This window comes from Bactrocera neohumeralis, chromosome 5 (genome assembly GCF_024586455.1).
Source record: "Bactrocera neohumeralis isolate Rockhampton chromosome 5, APGP_CSIRO_Bneo_wtdbg2-racon-allhic-juicebox.fasta_v2, whole genome shotgun sequence".
In the NCBI taxonomy this organism is placed as follows: Eukaryota; Metazoa; Arthropoda; class Insecta; order Diptera; family Tephritidae; genus Bactrocera; species Bactrocera neohumeralis.
Window position 1 is genome coordinate 33,028,926 of NC_065922.1, and position 16,383 is coordinate 33,045,308.

Sequence of the window (16,383 nt, forward strand, 5' to 3'; positions counted from 1 at the left end):
CACAGAACGACGGTGTGCTTAGCACTCTTCAGTTTTCTACTCATGCATCTTTACATGTGTATAGTGTGTAGGTAATTCCCTCACCTCGACTAGCTAGACTATTTTGTAAAATATAATTGAGTAGGGACTTACTTTGCTGATTGATGTCAGCGCTGCCCCAAACCGTAAGATGGGCGTTAGCATCTCTGCGGTTGGCGCTTCGCAATCGTGTGGCATATAGCAGAATGGAAGGAAAAGATACTCTTCCTTGGCACCCTTCACTACCACAACCGTCAGATCATCTGTGGAATGCCTGAGTTCATTATGGGAAAATATACTTTTCTTCACCAATATCGCTGATCTTTACCCCGAGCGTAATGTGTAGTTTTGTGACTTCAGCGCAGCGACCACGTTCGTGGACTAAAGCTACGTCGAGCCGCCCTTCTCTGATTTGAGAAGAAGCTCAGCAGAGGCGTTCTTACTGTTGTGGGGGGTCACTTGGAGTACCCCCAGCCTTGGTTTTGGGCCATCAGACTGCTGTTCTTCTTCTTTTTCTGCGTTAATGCTTACAGCACTTTCTTGGTCTGAGTCTTTATGGGCTGTGGCAACCTTGCGCCGTACAGCTGGTTTGGCAGTAGCACTACAACCACCGCAACCTTCTCCCGTTGCTGTAGAGGTTTTCATTAAGTGCTGAAGTTTTCGATGAAGTAGAGGCCGGAATTTGGAATTTTTTATTTTGTCTCTACTCAAGTATTTTGTTGTAATCGCTGTTTATAAAGTTATCTGTCATATTAGTCAAACAGATGCTGGTTGATTTTTTCCGCTACCTCAATTAAAAGTTTTAAGTTAAAAACTATATTACTCAAAAACAAAAAAAAAATTTTAAACTAAAGATAAGCGATAAAAAAGATGCAGTACACCCTGTGTAGGGCACGTGACATTAGTAAATTTCTTATAATATTTACATTCTACATATATCTGTTAAAAGATTTTATATAATATTTCGCGTAATGTGTAGCGTGCATATATATTTGTCCGTCTTCGTATTACTGCAATCATCACAGTTATGTAGGACCTTTATTGAAAATTCAACATCGGATGGAGATTACAAATTTCTGGTAGCCGGAGGCCAACGTGTGCAGAACGTGCAAAACTTTACCCGCTTCATGGTTTCACTACGCCAACGCACCGCCACCAGATACTTTGGTGATAATCATTATTGTGCCGGCGTCATTATCAGTTACCGTTGGATAGTCACATCGGCGCAGTGTATGGTCTAGTATGTATATTTTAGTTTAAAATCTGCAAATATTTTGTAGAATTTGATGATTTACTTTTTTGTGTGCAGTCCTTCAAAAATTCCGCGACGACCGCGTACAATAATTGTTGTGATTGGCACGGAGAATCGCATAATACCTAGTAACACTACGCGTCTTATGGCCGTCGATAGAGTTGTTGTAAATCGGAATTTCACATTGCACAGCACTCATGATATCGGATTAATTCGATTGAAGTCGCGTCTTACACTCAATGCACGCGTACAAATTATGCCGCTACCCACAGGTCCACCGCCATATGGTGAGATTTGTATAGTTCTCGGTTGGGGTAGACTTTACTACGTAAGTTAATGCCCATATATCGGTTTGTTTGATTTAGTTCTACTTATCGTCTATTGCTTGCTTGGTGCAGGGTGGACCGTATGCGGGTAGCGTGTCACATGTTGGGTTGGAGCTTTTTACCGAGGAGCGTTGTAAAAAGGCTCATCCCCGTTACTCACCGGGTGACTTATGCGCTAGCTTTCAAGGTCGCTTCGATCATGATCCATGCACCGGCGATGCTGGTGGACCACTTATTTGCAGGGGCAAATTCGTAGCTGTTGTTTCCTGGACTCTTGGCTGTGGTCGGAGTGAAGCCCCAAGTTTATACACTGATATATATTACAATTTGAAATGGATTAAATCGGTAATGGCAGGGCAAAGCCGTTTATCAGTGTTAAAAGAACTCGAAATTTTAATGTTAATATATCTTGTATTGTTGTATACTTCGTAAGAGCTTATAAAATCCATGCCAAATAACAAGCTTGCTTAATTTATGTGGTATATATGTAGTAGTATATTAGTGGTCATGTATTGGAATTTAAGGACGTAACGGGGTTAGATTGTTAATCGTAGGTCTAGTAAAAATAAATCCATTATTTTTCCAATATATCCTCTTTTTTACTGGCGTAGACACCGCTTAGGAGCTTATAGCCGAGTTAACAACAGCGCGCCAGTCGTTTCCTCTTTTCGCAAGGTAGCGCCAACTGGAGACTCCTAGCGAAGCCAGGTCCTTCACCTGGTCTTTCCAACGGAGTGGAGGTCTTCCTCTTCATCTGCTTGTACCGGCTTTCCCGGGTTGTACTGCGTCGAATACTTTCAGAGCTGGAGTATTTTCGTCCATTTAGACTACATGACGTAGCAGGCGAAGTCGTTTTTTTTTTATTTCGCTGAACTATATCAATGCGGATGCGGTATTCTCCGTGGACGCAGGACGGAATAATGAGAAACTTATTGAGTTTGGTTTTTGTTCGTCGAGAGAGGACTTTACTTCTCAATTGCCTATTCAGTCCGAAGTAGCACTTGTGGGCAAGAGTTATTCTGCGTTGAATTTTAAGGCTGACGTTGTTGTTGGTGTTGATGCTGGTTGCAGGATAGACGAAATTATCTACGACTTCGAAGTTATGACTGTCAACAGTGACGTGGGACCCTAGCCGCGATTGCGGCGACTGTTTGCATGATGACAGGAGATATTTCATCTTGCACTCGTTCACCACTAGACCCATTTGCTTCGCTGCTTTGTCCATTGTGGAGAAAGCAGAACTAACGGCGCGGTTGTTGAGGCAAATGATATCGATATCATCGACGTACGCCAGCAGCTGTCCAGTCTTATAAAATATTGCGCCTTCTCGTGCTGCAGAGCTGACGCTCGAATTATTTTCTTCAACAGTAGATTGAAAAAGTCGCAAAATAGGGAGTCGCCTTGTCTGAAACCTTGAGAGGTCCTTCCCGATCCTAACGGAGCTTTTCGTGTTGCTCAACGTCAGTTTACACAGCCGTATTAGTTTTGCTGGGATACAAAATTCAGACATCGCGGAATAAAGGCAGCTCCTTTTCGTGCTGTCAAAAGCAGCTTTGAAATCGACGAAGAGGTGGTGCGTGTCGGTTCTCTCTTCACGGGTCTTTTCTAAGATTTGGCGCATGGTGAATATTTGGTCGGTTGTTGATTTTGCAGGTCTAAAGCCACAGTGATTAGTTCCAGTCAGTTTGTTGACGCTCTTTCGATTAAGGCGAAATCACGATTCCGATACTGTAACAGTCAAATCAATTTTGGTTTCGACACCACCGTTCCTACTGGACATAGTCGGGATTGACTGTCAGAAAGTTTTTGATGTGTGGAAGGGAAATGTCTATTATGAGCTGGTATTCTACTGTCAAACTCCTAATTCGGACCCAAAAGCGGCCAGCTTTGGCCATCAATGGTTCGGTCACGCACATTGATAGGACTCGGCAGAAACTTCGGGAGGTTTGTTGAGAGCTTTTTATGTAACGATCTTATAGTCCGGACGTGGCTTCAAGCGATTATAGCCATACTCACCTAAAGCAAATGATTGTGCTAGTGGAAAATTCGCCTCAAGAGAAGCTTGTGTAAATCGACTGCTTCAGTTTCTTGGTAATACTCGCAGGAACGAGAGTTTCTATTAGAGTGGTGTTATGATATTAAAGCCGATCATTCAAACTATGCTAAATAAATGCTTCCGAAGCTAAAAATCCCTTCACAGTTTCAAGTTCTCTTTACATAGATTTGAGTTTGATATATTTATCTGTAAATAAACAAACCAGTCTTTCAGTTTTTGAGATATTGAGTTGCTCATATGCTGGTAGTACTGATATCGGACAATTATAGCATAAAACTGTCATACAAGCTGTCCGATCAAACGCATGTCTTTGTATGGAGAACTACTCTTCACGAAATTTGGCAGAGATTATTTTCCAAAGCATCGGTACAATCTTCGAATGTATAGTACAGATCGGACCACTATCAAAATTAGAATAAGTATATCTTTCTACCCTGGTTTGCTATGAAAATACTCTTTTGATGGGTATTATAGCCTCGGTGCAGTCAAAGTTAACGTTTTTTCTTATTTTTTTATCATTCGATCTTACTCTTGACATCACTCAATTCTAAAATAAACAATTATTTTGTCTATGCCCTGTGTACCTTTCAATCTGTTTCAATGAATCTACAAATCTATTATACAAATTTCACTTTTTATTTGTCTAATAAAAAAATGTAATTTTTGTGACATCAATGTCGACATCTCTGCAATTTTCGCCTATTCTCTATTGTATCACATTATATTTGTTACTCATCGAAAATGTCCGCAGTCTTAAGAACATCAGCGGCCATCACGATTATTACCACCATCAGCAGCCAAGTAAAAAGTTCAAATTACCTATGAACATATCTAATTTGTCGCAGGAGGAGAGAAAGTATAAAATGCTTGTTACGGAGGGACATACTGAGAGGAACTATAGGAACTTTTACACTGTGCTACAAAGAAACATCGTTTCCATACGCACCGCTCGAGCGACCGCTTACTTCGGAGATAATCACATTTGTGCGGGCTCAATCATATCGGACGATCTAATATTAACTGCGGCGCATTGCGTAATCGAGTGAGTAGAGTTTTGTCTCTATTAGCGACTGCTGTTATTTATCAAATTTCTTCATCAAAAATTGTAGTCGCCGCAAGATTGTGACACGTAGTCATCGTATTATAGTGGTTGGTGGTACACCAAATCGTTTGAATCCGTACGTAGGAACAGTCGAAATGAAAGTACTCGATGTGATCCCACATCACGACTTTGTACCAGATGGTGCTCACGATATAGCATTATTGCGTCTCGCTGACAACTTTCGCGACGACAATGATTTTATTCGAGTGATTCCTCTTTCCAATGGAATAATACCAAACGGCACAATATGCACGATCATTGGTTGGGGTCAAATCTTTTATGTGTGTATACTATTTGTATTACTGCGAGTTTATAGTATTAACGCTACTCTGTTGTGGTTTTTGTGTTTTTTTTTTGGTACAGCGTGGTCCCTACTCAGGTGATGCTATACATGGTGCTATGATGGTGTTTTCTTATAATTATTGTCTACAATTTTATCCAAATGTATTTGATGAGACGATGATGTGTGCCATCAGGGCAGACGCATGGGATGTTAACACATGTCGTGGTGACGCGGGTGGTCCGCTAATTTGCGGTGGTCGTGTAGCCGGTGTTGTTTCTTGGCGATCGTATTGTGGAAGAGGCACGAAACCAACGGTATTTGCTAGCGTATATCATCATCGTGATTGGATCAAAAGGGCAAGCTGTGCAAATATATTAAAGTCACTAAAATCACTACTCTTGTTATTATATATGCTGTGCATTTATATCTTAAAATGATTCTATATATCCATATGCGTATAGCTTATGTGAGTGTGAGCAGAGTGAGCATTAACTTTTGATTCGAGCATGTAGACATTATTAGACATATTATTTAACTGAATTTTACAAAAAATATTATAGAAGTGTCCTCTGAAATAATATTGCCAATAAATTAAATTAATTCATATAAATTTGTGTGAGCTGAGTGTTGACTGTGGCTTGAAACTATTATGTAACTTAGCTTCAGAGCCAAGTGGGCTGTGAAGATTTAGTCCGTTTACTACGTTGTTGTAAGGTCTTGATTTATCCGTTGTGAATACTACCCCTTAGTAAATTTTTGGGTTTTCCATACTGTTGATGCACGAAACCTGTGAAACGCTAAAGAGTATGGGATAGCAAGCGGTGACTACGGCTATGCACCCTGGCCTTAGACATATACTGTTTTGCCAGCGTTCCACGTTAAATTTGTTATTTTATTAATTGAAATATTCTACCTATAAATAAAGGAAGGTGATTTCAAAGTAAAAAGTCGAGTACGGACCACTCAGTAAAATATTTAAGTTCATATTTTATTTTCCTGTTCTACTATATTGATTAGTCTCAGTTTTTGAAGTACGCTATCTTTACCTAAAGCATCACACCGTCAAGATGGAAGTTTCTGGTAAATCATTCACTCGTTCTCAACTAATGTTTTTGTTGTTAGAAAACTATTTTGAAGGTCTTGGTGATCTAATTATTGAATCGGAAGAACAACGTTGGACGACAGTTCAAACAATATGGGCTCCTTCTGCGTCGATACAGTGCTGCCAGCGCGATTTCCAAGCATTGAAGGCGTCACAGTAGGCATTCTCCGGAATAGCTTTGAGACCCGAGGTGCAAGCTGCTTGGTAGCCTTCTGTTCTCTCAACATTCCTCTTTGTCTTGGGATCCTATTCAAAGATCCATGACTCGTTATCTGTGATTACGTTATTCAAAAATTGAGGATCACTTTCACACATTTCAATTTTTCTGGTCGTGTGTGTGCACTTTTGCGACTATCTTCGCGCTCACCTTGCGCATGTTCAAGTGCGCCAGCACAATGTCATAAACCACAGATTTTGATAAATTTAACATCTGGGAAATTTAAATGAATACTTAGTCGACGATCTGAATTCAAAACTTTGCGCGCACAAGTCACATTGTCGGAGTTTGTCGAAGTAGCAGATCTCCCAGCGCTGTCTTCATCAGAGACCTCTTCCCGGCCTTCCAAAAAGGCCTGGTGCCACCGAAACACACCACTTTTTGCTAAAGCAACATCTGGGTAAGCCTGCTTGATGATATCAAACGGGTCTGTCGCAGATTTACCGAGTTTCACATAGAATTTAATCGTGTATTTCTGCTCTAACGAACGCTGTATTTTCGGCTTGCACCACTCACAGAAACACGTCGTGCGAAATGTTTGTCCTGACTCTCCAAGAGCTAGGAATATTCTTTACCGAATCAAGTCGGTGCGCGCCCGCTCCGAAATACAGTCGCGGCGGAAGAAAATAAGTCCTATTGCTTTCCGGGCAAACCCTGTAAGATCCATTCTTGACATATACTATAGGAATACTATTTTCGCTAAAAGGTTCGCAATAGAAACAGTGATCTAGATGTTTGGTATCGGATATTCTCCTAGTATTTCATAAGGTGGTTTGGTATGCCAAAAAGACTTTCCATGAGAGAATTCAATTAATATCTTTGGATTTTTTTAGGAGGTTTATATTTTCAAACTATTAAAGGGCGGTGCTACGCCCACTTTTTATGATTTCAACCGTAGATGCCGCTTCCTGATGGAATAAATAAGGGCCTTGTATCTTAATGTAAAGACACTTTGTAAGTTTTCGATTAATGGGGTTTTGTGGTCGTCCGATTGCGCCAATCTGCAATATCAACCCTCCCTGGGTGTAAAGGAACATGTGTGATACCATCCAGATATTTCAATCCAAGTGGTTTTTAATCTTGGTTCGTTATGATTCATGTTTTTACGCCGTATATTACGACGGGAATGATAAAGGATTTATAGACCGTAGCTATTGTTCATCAAAAGAGGGCTTTGTTTTTCAATTTCCTATCGATTCCAAAATAGCACCTGTAGGAAAGAGTTATTCTGCGCTTGTTTCTATCATTATATTTTTTGTTGAATTTATGCTGGAGAGATAATGTCTTTTACCATTTCAAATTTATCGCTGCCAACACTGACATAGACGCCAAGGCGTGATAAATCTTTATATGTGGACTCCAGATACTTTATCTTGTACTCTTTCATCATAAGACTAGCTGTTTCGCTTCTCGCTTCGCATAGCCCAGTAACATTGCACTTTTAGAGTAGATAGTGCCATTGCGGTTCATATTAGGGGTGCGTCTCGCTTTTTACGGAATTATATTGAAGAAGGCGCAGTAGAGATAATCATCCTGTCCAAAGCATTGTGTGGTATCAAATGGCTTTGAGGCATCCTACCCGATTTTGTCAGAGCTGATGGTTGTGCTCAACGTCGTTCTGCAAAATTGTATATTGTATAAGATTTGCAAGGAAACCAATTTAGACATCAAATATACAGCTCCTATAAGTGCTGTTTAAAGCGGCTTTGAAATTGATAAAAAAAGTGATGGGTGTCGATCTGTTTGTGGAGGATCTTCTCCAGAACTTGACTTTTAAAAATCTGATCTATGGTGGATTTTCAAGGTTTAAAGCCTGACTGATAAGGTTCAATCAGTTTATTAACTATGGGCTTACCAGGGTGGACACACAATACTGTATGTACAATGCTAAGAAGGCTGAACCCGCGATAATTAGCGCAGACTGCGGGATCTTCGTTTTTGGGATTACGGCACAGTATACATATATTCCAATCATTGCGTATACATATGTATATTCATGCAATCAAATTATGCTTAGCAGCTAGAACATACGCCTTTCCAGCTCCTCGCCGCCGGTTTTAAACAATTCATCAGGTAATTCATCGGACCCTGGGGTTTCGTGGTTCTCTTCGAGCTGTACTCACCTCGTCTCGTACGAATGGTGGGACGATAACGTTGTCACAGTAGATAGTTGGTGCATATTTTTCTTCATCCGTCCCAACACTGCTTTCGCCATTTAAGTGTCGATGAATGTTTCTTCCAAACTTCGAGCGTATTGTTATTAGGACTTAAACCCATTTGTTTGCTGTCTTAATTTCGGATTAAACTTTCGGGCCCAACTATTACTTGTCAGCATCTCAAGCCGTGAGTATTCACGAGAAGTGGTCAAAAGAAAAACTTTTGAAAAAGTTGTAATTCGTAAGAAGACATTTTAGATGGTCTATAGTTGTGACGTCACTTTAGCCGGCGAAGATCAGGGAAATCGTAACGAGCATGAAAATCGCCTTCGGTTTAAATTAATAAAAGAATCTATGATTCATTGCGCCTTTATAATAATTTTTCTTCAAATTTCGTATAGTCCAAACTAGACGACACTCTGTTCTGTTCATCATATTCATTAGACTTGTATGTTTTCAAATGACACATAAAAATTTCCGAAGTAGCATATTTGTAAATCTTTCTATTATTTATTCATATTTTTGTATTAAAAAACTGGAAGTTATTTAAAAAAAATAAATGACGATGGTGCTTTTATTGGATCTTTTGCATATTTTCTACCATCTCTTGCCGCTGCTGTTGTGCGTACCAAAAGCCTTTGGTCTACACGGCAGAGGTTATCATAACCATAGCAAAGAGCTCGAGCTGCCGACAGATCTGCCCAATATCACGTATGACAGCGGCGAATACCACATGCTAATTGCTGGTGGCTATAAGCCTTTGAAGAATACTCTTACTAAATATGTGGTATCCATACGTACCTCCCGGGCGACTGCATACTTTGGCGATAATCACTTTTGTGTTGGCTCTATAATATCTGACAATTTAATAATGACCGCAGCGCATTGTGTTGTTGAGTGAGTGGTTGAGTGAGAGTTTAGGTCCTTTTGTTGATTTTATACAATTCTCTTATATGCTTCTAGTCGCCGAAAGGTCGTCACGCGTCCGCATCGTCTTGTTGTTGTTGCTGGCGCACCGAATCGTTTTCAAAAACTACAGACCACTGTTGAAATGAAGGTACAAGATGTTTTGCCTCACGAGCACTTTAAACGCAAGGGAGCTCACGATATCGCACTCCTTCGGCTGGTTCACCATTTTCCCGACGATAATGATTTTGTTAAAATAATAGGTTTAGCTAATAAAATGGTGCAACCAGGCACCTCATGTCAAATCCTTGGTTGGGGTCAACTCTTTTTTGTGAGTACGCGCATACATTCATTATTTCTATACGAAATGTTAATAATTTTCTTCTACTTTCATACGAATAGCGTGGTCCGTATTCGGCACATGCTATTGTTGCCAATTTAACGGTATACTCGCAGGAATATTGTAGAATGTTCTATCGGCATCACTTTCATGAAACGATGATTTGTGCTGGCAAGCAAGGTGTTTGGGATGCGGATGCCTGTCGTGGCGACTCAGGCGGTCCACTAATTTGTAATGGTGAAGTAGTTGCTATTGTTTCATGGGGTTCACATTGCGGCGAAAAGGGGAAACCGACCATTTTTACTAGTGTATATCATCATCGTGATTGGATTAAAATAGCCAGTGGCTCGGAAACTATGCGCCGCCTAATCAAGTCACAGCATTTTTTCTTAAACCTGCTGCTAATATATTTTTTATTGCAAACTTAAGTCCGTATGTATGTGCCTATATAATTATTATGTACGGATTTTAAATAAATAAATCCGAATACGCAAGAAAATTTTCCGCAATTATATTAAAAAAGGATTGTTACTAGAGACACAGCGGATATTGATATGTGGAATGATTGTTTAACAGATATCTGAAGTACCACTTTATTACAGCTTTTTTTTTAAGTAAAATAGTCTCTTGACCTATGAATTTCCTGATGCAGCCCATCCGGTAATTTGTTGGTTGCTTAAACCTTTTGGTATATCTAGCTAAGAACTCGCAGTACAAAAAAACAAAGAAATGGTTAACTTCGGTTACACTGCGGCTATAATACGGAGCGGCAATTTCAGTGGTGGGAACAAGAAAAAATCACTCGGAGTCAAATTTGGTGAGTGCGGCGGTTGATCGATAGTATTTATTGCGTTTTTGGCTTTAAATTCGGTCACAATCGTGACTCGATGCGAAAAAAACTAAAAATCATATTTAATATAATTTGACCCAGACTTAACAAAACAACAAAAAAATAGTTAACTTCGGTTGCACTGAGGCATATACAATATATATCCTTCCCAAATAGAAAAGATTCCTAAAGAACTCGATTTTGACCGCTCAGTCTGTGCGGCAGCTGTATACCATAACAATCAATTGAAAAGTCAGCGGTCTATCATAGTAAAAGAAATTTTTTTTTGACTAAATTCATGTCTTTATTCAGCATAGTTCGCGTTCAAAGTGATACACTGATTAAAGCAAACCTCCAACTTTTCGATACAAATTTTGTTGTAGATTTGCCCTTTGCTGCAAAATAGGCCTCAGTTCCGCCGATAACCTCTTCATTCAACAAAAATTTCACGCCGGTGAACATTCTTTTGAGATCTGAGAACAAAAAGCAATTCGAAGTTTAATTCTTGAATTTTTGTTATCGCTTTCTTGACTTCTGACACGGTGCATAATTTTGGTCAAATACGACCGCTTTCCAATCCAATAACGCTATAAAATAGTAGCTATTGATGGTCCTTCCTTTTTCAAGGTTGTCAATAAAAATTATTACATGCGCATCCGAAAATACAGATGCTATAACCTTGCCAGTCGACTGTTTCGGCGCTTTTGAATAGGGTTTTCGTGTGCAGTCCGCTCGGATATAGGACTTCGAAGTGAATTGATGGAACCATGTTTCATCTAATGCCACATCACATATAGACACAAAAACTCGGGTTTATTACGGTTAAACTTCCCCAAACAATACTCGGAATCATCAACTCGTCGTTGCTTTTGGACAGAGCTTTCTCAAATCCAAATATTCGTCACTGAAAATAATGTACACATTCAGTTGATATCTTTAGAGTGCTTGCTATTTTGAAAAATTTCTCTTTGCGGTCATTCAAAAATATTTTGTGGACTTCTTTTTGATGTTTTTGTCGGTAACAACCTCTGACGAATACAGTCATCAGTGCTCATTTCATCATGTATAAACTGAACATAGCCAAATTTTTGCTATAACTGTATTTTCTACTTCAAAAATCAATATTTTATCAACACGCGTTGCTTCACTCAAAATGATATAACTCACAAACTAATAACCCGACACCCTTCAAATTTAATCATGCGCGTTTTGAAGGTCAGGGCTAAATAACTTAGCTAAACTTATCATATGGATTTAATTCTTGTAGCGACATATATGTGTAAGACCGGAGACTTTTCAATTGACATGCCAAGCTTCAATTAGGACTATCATCTGTGCATTAATTTTGTTTTTTTTTTGTTACGGCCTATTTTTAGTGCACCATGCTTTAACGACGATTTTCAAACACTTTTTCTTTAAATTTTTCGATAATATTGTTATTAACAGCGGTTGATGGATGGCTGATTCGGCAAGTCTTCTTCACTGAATGCTTTGTGTTACTTAATACTTGTATTCTTGTTCTACAGTATTCCCAACAATTCCGTTGCTATGATTCTATTCAAAAAACAAGATTTCAAACAAACCTGTTTTTCAGTTTTTTATTTTCAAGGTAAAAATCGTCAGACAAAATGTTCCTAGTAAACAAACATCTGCAAAATACATACTAATCCATACTTGGAGATCAAACTTCACTATAACATAAAAAAATTATTGTACTAATCCCGGAAAAGAAATTTTCATCAATTAGGCTTCCGTTCCCAGCTTAAAGCCGGATCTAATTTTATATATATGTATATTTCATTAACTGCAGTTGCTTCTTCAAGCTTTAGAGAGTAGCGTATCGAACAAACTATGCAAGCTGTTCAAAGTTACACATTGATAAACTTTGTCGCAAGACATTTAGTTTCTTTACAAATTTGGGAACCGGCAGTTGGGGCTATGCAAAATTTAACATCAAACATTTTTCGCAAATGAAAATTCCTTAAACTTTTCGGTATATTGTCATCGCCTTTGCTTTTAAGTATTTCAAAGTGGAGTTATTAAGTATTTTGAGGGTTTGTTATAAAACGAATTTAGTTTTCTGATTTCTAAATTCTTTGTTCTGCCACGCTTGCTCCAAATTCGGAGAAACGGGATTGTCTGCATAGACTTTAGACTTTACATATCTCCAGAGAAAAAGTTTATCGGTGTCCTATCACATGATCTCGCTGGCCAATCGACTGGCCCAAAATGTTGAATTATCACCAAAGTATTGTCTCAATAAATCCATTGATTGATGCGATGTGTGAGAAGTGGCGCCGTCTTGTTGAAACCAAATGTCGCAGAGATCATGAGGTTCAATTTCAGTTATCAAAAAAGGCCATTGACGGTTACGTTTTCAGCGGCAATTTTTTTTTAAGAAATGCGATGATTCCACCATTCCACAAACCACATCAAACCGTTGTTTTTTCAGGATGAAATGGCAGTTCTTGAACTCTTCAGGTTGCTTTTCGTCAAATGCGGCAATTTTGCCTATTTAAACATCTATTGAGCCAAAAATGAGCCTCATCACTAAACAAAATTTGGCTCGAAAACGTGGGATCTTCTTGGAACTTTTTAAGAGCGAAGCGATGTCGCTAAAGAATGTCAAGCGGTTTCAGTTCTTGCACAAGCTGTGATTTGAATTCAACGACAAGTCGTTCCAAACGTCTGTCGGAGTTGCTGCGAATTTACTCTCCACGGTCTCCGTATACACTCTAAGCTACGGCTACTATGTTTTCTTCACTGCAAAGTGAACTTAAGCTAATATATAGATATAAAAATTGGAATGTTTTAGTCTGAAGTATAGTGCTTGCACAACTTTTAGTGAGAAATGTTCAAATTAGTAAATGTATTTCGCACATATCTGTGGATATTTATTTCTCTGTATATTTGTTAATCGCTAATTGGTAACTTCGTTACTTGCATTAATTAACTTTAAATCCATTTAACGCAACCAATCGATTAGTTATAAGAAACAAACTGATTATAGCAGAAAGAACAATTTTTTCCAAGCAGAGCTGAGTATCATATTACCAACGTATACATCTGCAAACGGTATCACCGCTGAACGACAACATTAGAATTTTATATGAACGGATACAAAAACAATGATAACAGAGTATAGTAGTAATTTGAGCCACACAAGCCGCGACCAATACCTAAACAAACAAACACGCTGCATAGATTCAGACCTAACTGACACTAGTGCGAATGTATGTGTGAAAGTGTGCGAACGTGCTCACGCTCACATGTAAATGCTTGTTTAGGAAACCGCAAAAATAACAGTGACAATGGCAGACAACCGCAAAATAACACCAACGTTTGCCGCTAACAATGGCGATAACCGAGTGGACTAACTGCAAAAACAACAATCACAGCTATATATGTATTACTGTAATAGAATCGCTGTGTGTAAAATGTAGCGAGCAAAAACAAAGGAGTTAAAGGAAATTTATCACAATAACTACTACCAATTAGAATTCGGTATCCGATTGCTATGCTTGTGGGTACCTGACCGGCGTTACCGTGCTTATAATACGCTAACCTGCGCAGTGCTTTGACACAAACTTATATGGTTACGTATACGCAGTGTAGTTCGATCCGAAGTGAATAATGTTTTGGTGAAACGGTGTGCTTAGGTTATAATTACATATCGCTATGGTGTTGCTTTGAGTTGGTGTTGGAATAAGCTGCGTGTAAAGTCGGTCGACTCGCGTGGCGTTGATTTATGGCATTGCGGCAGAAGATTATTATATTCTCGCACTATTTGACTTGGCTATTCGATTAATTGGTGTTTTTTATTGATTGCAAGTTGACTAAAATTTGAGAAAGTTATTTGCGCATTAATTAGATTTTTTAGATAAAAATTTCGTTGTTTTTAAACTAATTTTTTTGTGTGATAATAACTAGATCTCGATCAGGCCATGACAATATAAAATCGATTCAAAAAGCAGATACTCTGTAGTCCAGCTTTCTTTTTTTTGTGGCCTGTGCGAACTGACTGGAAACAATATTAGTCGCCTAAACAAAGTGCTCAAATCGCTTCATAGATACATAAGAGTCTTTTGGTCTTAAATGGCAGTTCTTAATAGCACATAGGATAGCTGACCTTTGTTGGATTTCTGGTGCTCATAAGTAAGCTCGTTATTAGTTGGCGGTTGCAGTTGGACCCTTCTGAGCAGATAAGCAGCACGACGTTTATGACGAGAAAAGTTAAAATCCGGATGACTGTCTGTCTGTCCGTGCATCCGTGCAAGCTGTAACTTAAGAAAACGTGAGATATCTTAACGAAACTAGGTACACTGGTTTCTTAGTAAAAAAAAAAAGTTCGCGTTCGTAGGTTGGTGTATTCGGATCACTGTCACACGTCCACAAATCTCCATTAAAACATATAAAGTGCCTTAATTAAACAATTAATTAAGATATAATATAAAACTGTAATTTGGCACAGGGTTTGCAGTAGCCAGGGGCACTTGTGGTAAACAATTTGTCAAAAAAGTGGGCGTGGCTCCGCCCTTTAATAAGTTTAATGTACATATCTCCTAAAACACTAAAGCTACAATAATCAAATTCGCCCAGCTAAAATATTATGAGAACTCCTACCGATGGTGTGAAAATGGATGAAATCGGAAGATAATCCCACTCACTCCCATATAACGGTACGGTTAAAAACCACTAAAAGCGCGATAAATCAATAACTAAATACGCCAAAGACATAAAAGTTCACAAACGAAATAGTGTAAAGAGCTCTATGAGATCCGCTGTGAAAATTGGACAATGGGCGTGGCACCCCTTACTTTTTGATGAAATCCCATATCTCGGGACCCACCCATCAGATTTTAACAAAATTTAGTACGTGGCTTTTCTCTCATATTTTTATATTATTGAACGAAAATGAACGAAATCGGACAACAACCACCTGATTCTTTCACTATCCAGTACACACATCAAGAAAGAATTGATATAACTGGTTAAAATTTTGTACGACTAATGTATTTAGTGTATGTCACCTTAAGGCCAAAAATTATTCAAATCCAACAAAAAGTGTTCAAGCCCTTAGGTACCGAATTTGTTGACCCCGTTACCTATACTTAACTTTTGAACGAAAATGTCTAGATATAACTGAAATTAAGGCAAAATCATTCTCTTATAATGGTATGTCTGTATGTCAATAATGGGATGAATCCGATCAATACTTCGCTTAGCCCTATATACTTAATATAAAGATTTCCGGACTTCCGGGTGACTTTGTGTCGCATTTATCGGCCATTATGTCAGTTATCTCCTTGAAAACAAGAGAGCGTGTTTTACTCATAACAGTGTATTTTTGTGTCTAAAATAGAAAAATTTGAGCGAAAACTTGACCTAGCCCTTATATAACTTATATCAGGATTTTCGAACATCCGGCTGACTTTAGTCTTTATAATTGGTTCTTTTTAGTACATATAATGATTTTCGTTTGTCTGTCTGTCAGTGTATGAGTTATGTAGAGTATATGTATACATATACATATGTAATTGCTTTAATTCCGATCCTCTGCTTAACGTTCTATACTTTAAGTTATTTCCCTGGCTTTGATTCTTGCAAGTTGCAAGAGTATAAAATGTTCGGATGCACCCGAACATAGTAAGGAAGGTACCTGCTATATCAATATTTGTGAAGAATCCTTTTTTATATATAAATCTAATCGCACCGTAGGCCCTGGTAGATAGTGTGTATTTACTCAAGTTAGTTTAATATTTCATATTACTCTAATAAATAATAATAATAATAATA

The 16,383-nt window shown here is 38.5% G+C and overlaps 3 protein-coding genes across 3 annotated transcripts; all 3 read left to right on the plus strand.

Annotated features, from left to right (window-relative positions):
• The first annotated feature begins 947 nt into the window (after positions 1–947).
• On the plus strand, positions 948–2,040 carry LOC126759576 (serine protease 1-like). Its single transcript, XM_050474452.1, has 3 exons — positions 948–1,258; positions 1,328–1,598; positions 1,669–2,040. The coding sequence occupies exons 1-3, from the start codon at positions 990–992 to the stop codon at positions 2,026–2,028; spliced, it is 900 nt and encodes a 299-aa protein (XP_050330409.1). The 5' UTR covers positions 948–989; the 3' UTR covers positions 2,029–2,040.
• A 2,212-nt stretch (positions 2,041–4,252) lies between these two features.
• Positions 4,253–5,508, plus strand: LOC126759544 (trypsin-2-like). Its single transcript, XM_050474409.1, has 3 exons — positions 4,253–4,694; positions 4,762–5,035; positions 5,118–5,508. Exons 1-3 carry the CDS (start codon positions 4,327–4,329, stop codon positions 5,472–5,474), a joined length of 999 nt encoding a protein of 332 aa, XP_050330366.1. The 5' UTR covers positions 4,253–4,326; the 3' UTR covers positions 5,475–5,508.
• Positions 5,509–9,039: 3,531 nt separating this feature from the next.
• On the plus strand, positions 9,040–10,186 carry LOC126758383 (trypsin-3-like). Its single transcript, XM_050472639.1, has 3 exons — positions 9,040–9,409; positions 9,476–9,749; positions 9,821–10,186. The coding sequence occupies exons 1-3, from the start codon at positions 9,072–9,074 to the stop codon at positions 10,184–10,186; spliced, it is 978 nt and encodes a 325-aa protein (XP_050328596.1). The 5' UTR covers positions 9,040–9,071.
• The last annotated feature ends 6,197 nt before the right edge of the window (positions 10,187–16,383 follow it).

Coding starts and splice junctions, on each gene's coding strand:
- LOC126759576 (XM_050474452.1), top strand. CDS start 990: ATGTGTAGCGTGCATATATATTTGTCCGTCTTCGTATTACTGCAATCA. Junction 1,259..1,327: donor TCGGCGCAGTGTATGGTCTA/GTATGTATATTT, acceptor TTTTGTGTGCAG/TCCTTCAAAAATTCCGCGAC. Junction 1,599..1,668: donor GTTGGGGTAGACTTTACTAC/GTAAGTTAATGC, acceptor TGCTTGGTGCAG/GGTGGACCGTATGCGGGTAG.
- LOC126759544 (XM_050474409.1), top strand. CDS start 4,327: ATGTCGACATCTCTGCAATTTTCGCCTATTCTCTATTGTATCACATTA. Junction 4,695..4,761: donor GCGGCGCATTGCGTAATCGA/GTGAGTAGAGTT, acceptor CAAAAATTGTAG/TCGCCGCAAGATTGTGACAC. Junction 5,036..5,117: donor GTTGGGGTCAAATCTTTTAT/GTGTGTATACTA, acceptor TTTTTGGTACAG/CGTGGTCCCTACTCAGGTGA.
- LOC126758383 (XM_050472639.1), top strand. CDS start 9,072: ATGACGATGGTGCTTTTATTGGATCTTTTGCATATTTTCTACCATCTC. Junction 9,410..9,475: donor GCAGCGCATTGTGTTGTTGA/GTGAGTGGTTGA, acceptor ATATGCTTCTAG/TCGCCGAAAGGTCGTCACGC. Junction 9,750..9,820: donor GTTGGGGTCAACTCTTTTTT/GTGAGTACGCGC, acceptor TCATACGAATAG/CGTGGTCCGTATTCGGCACA.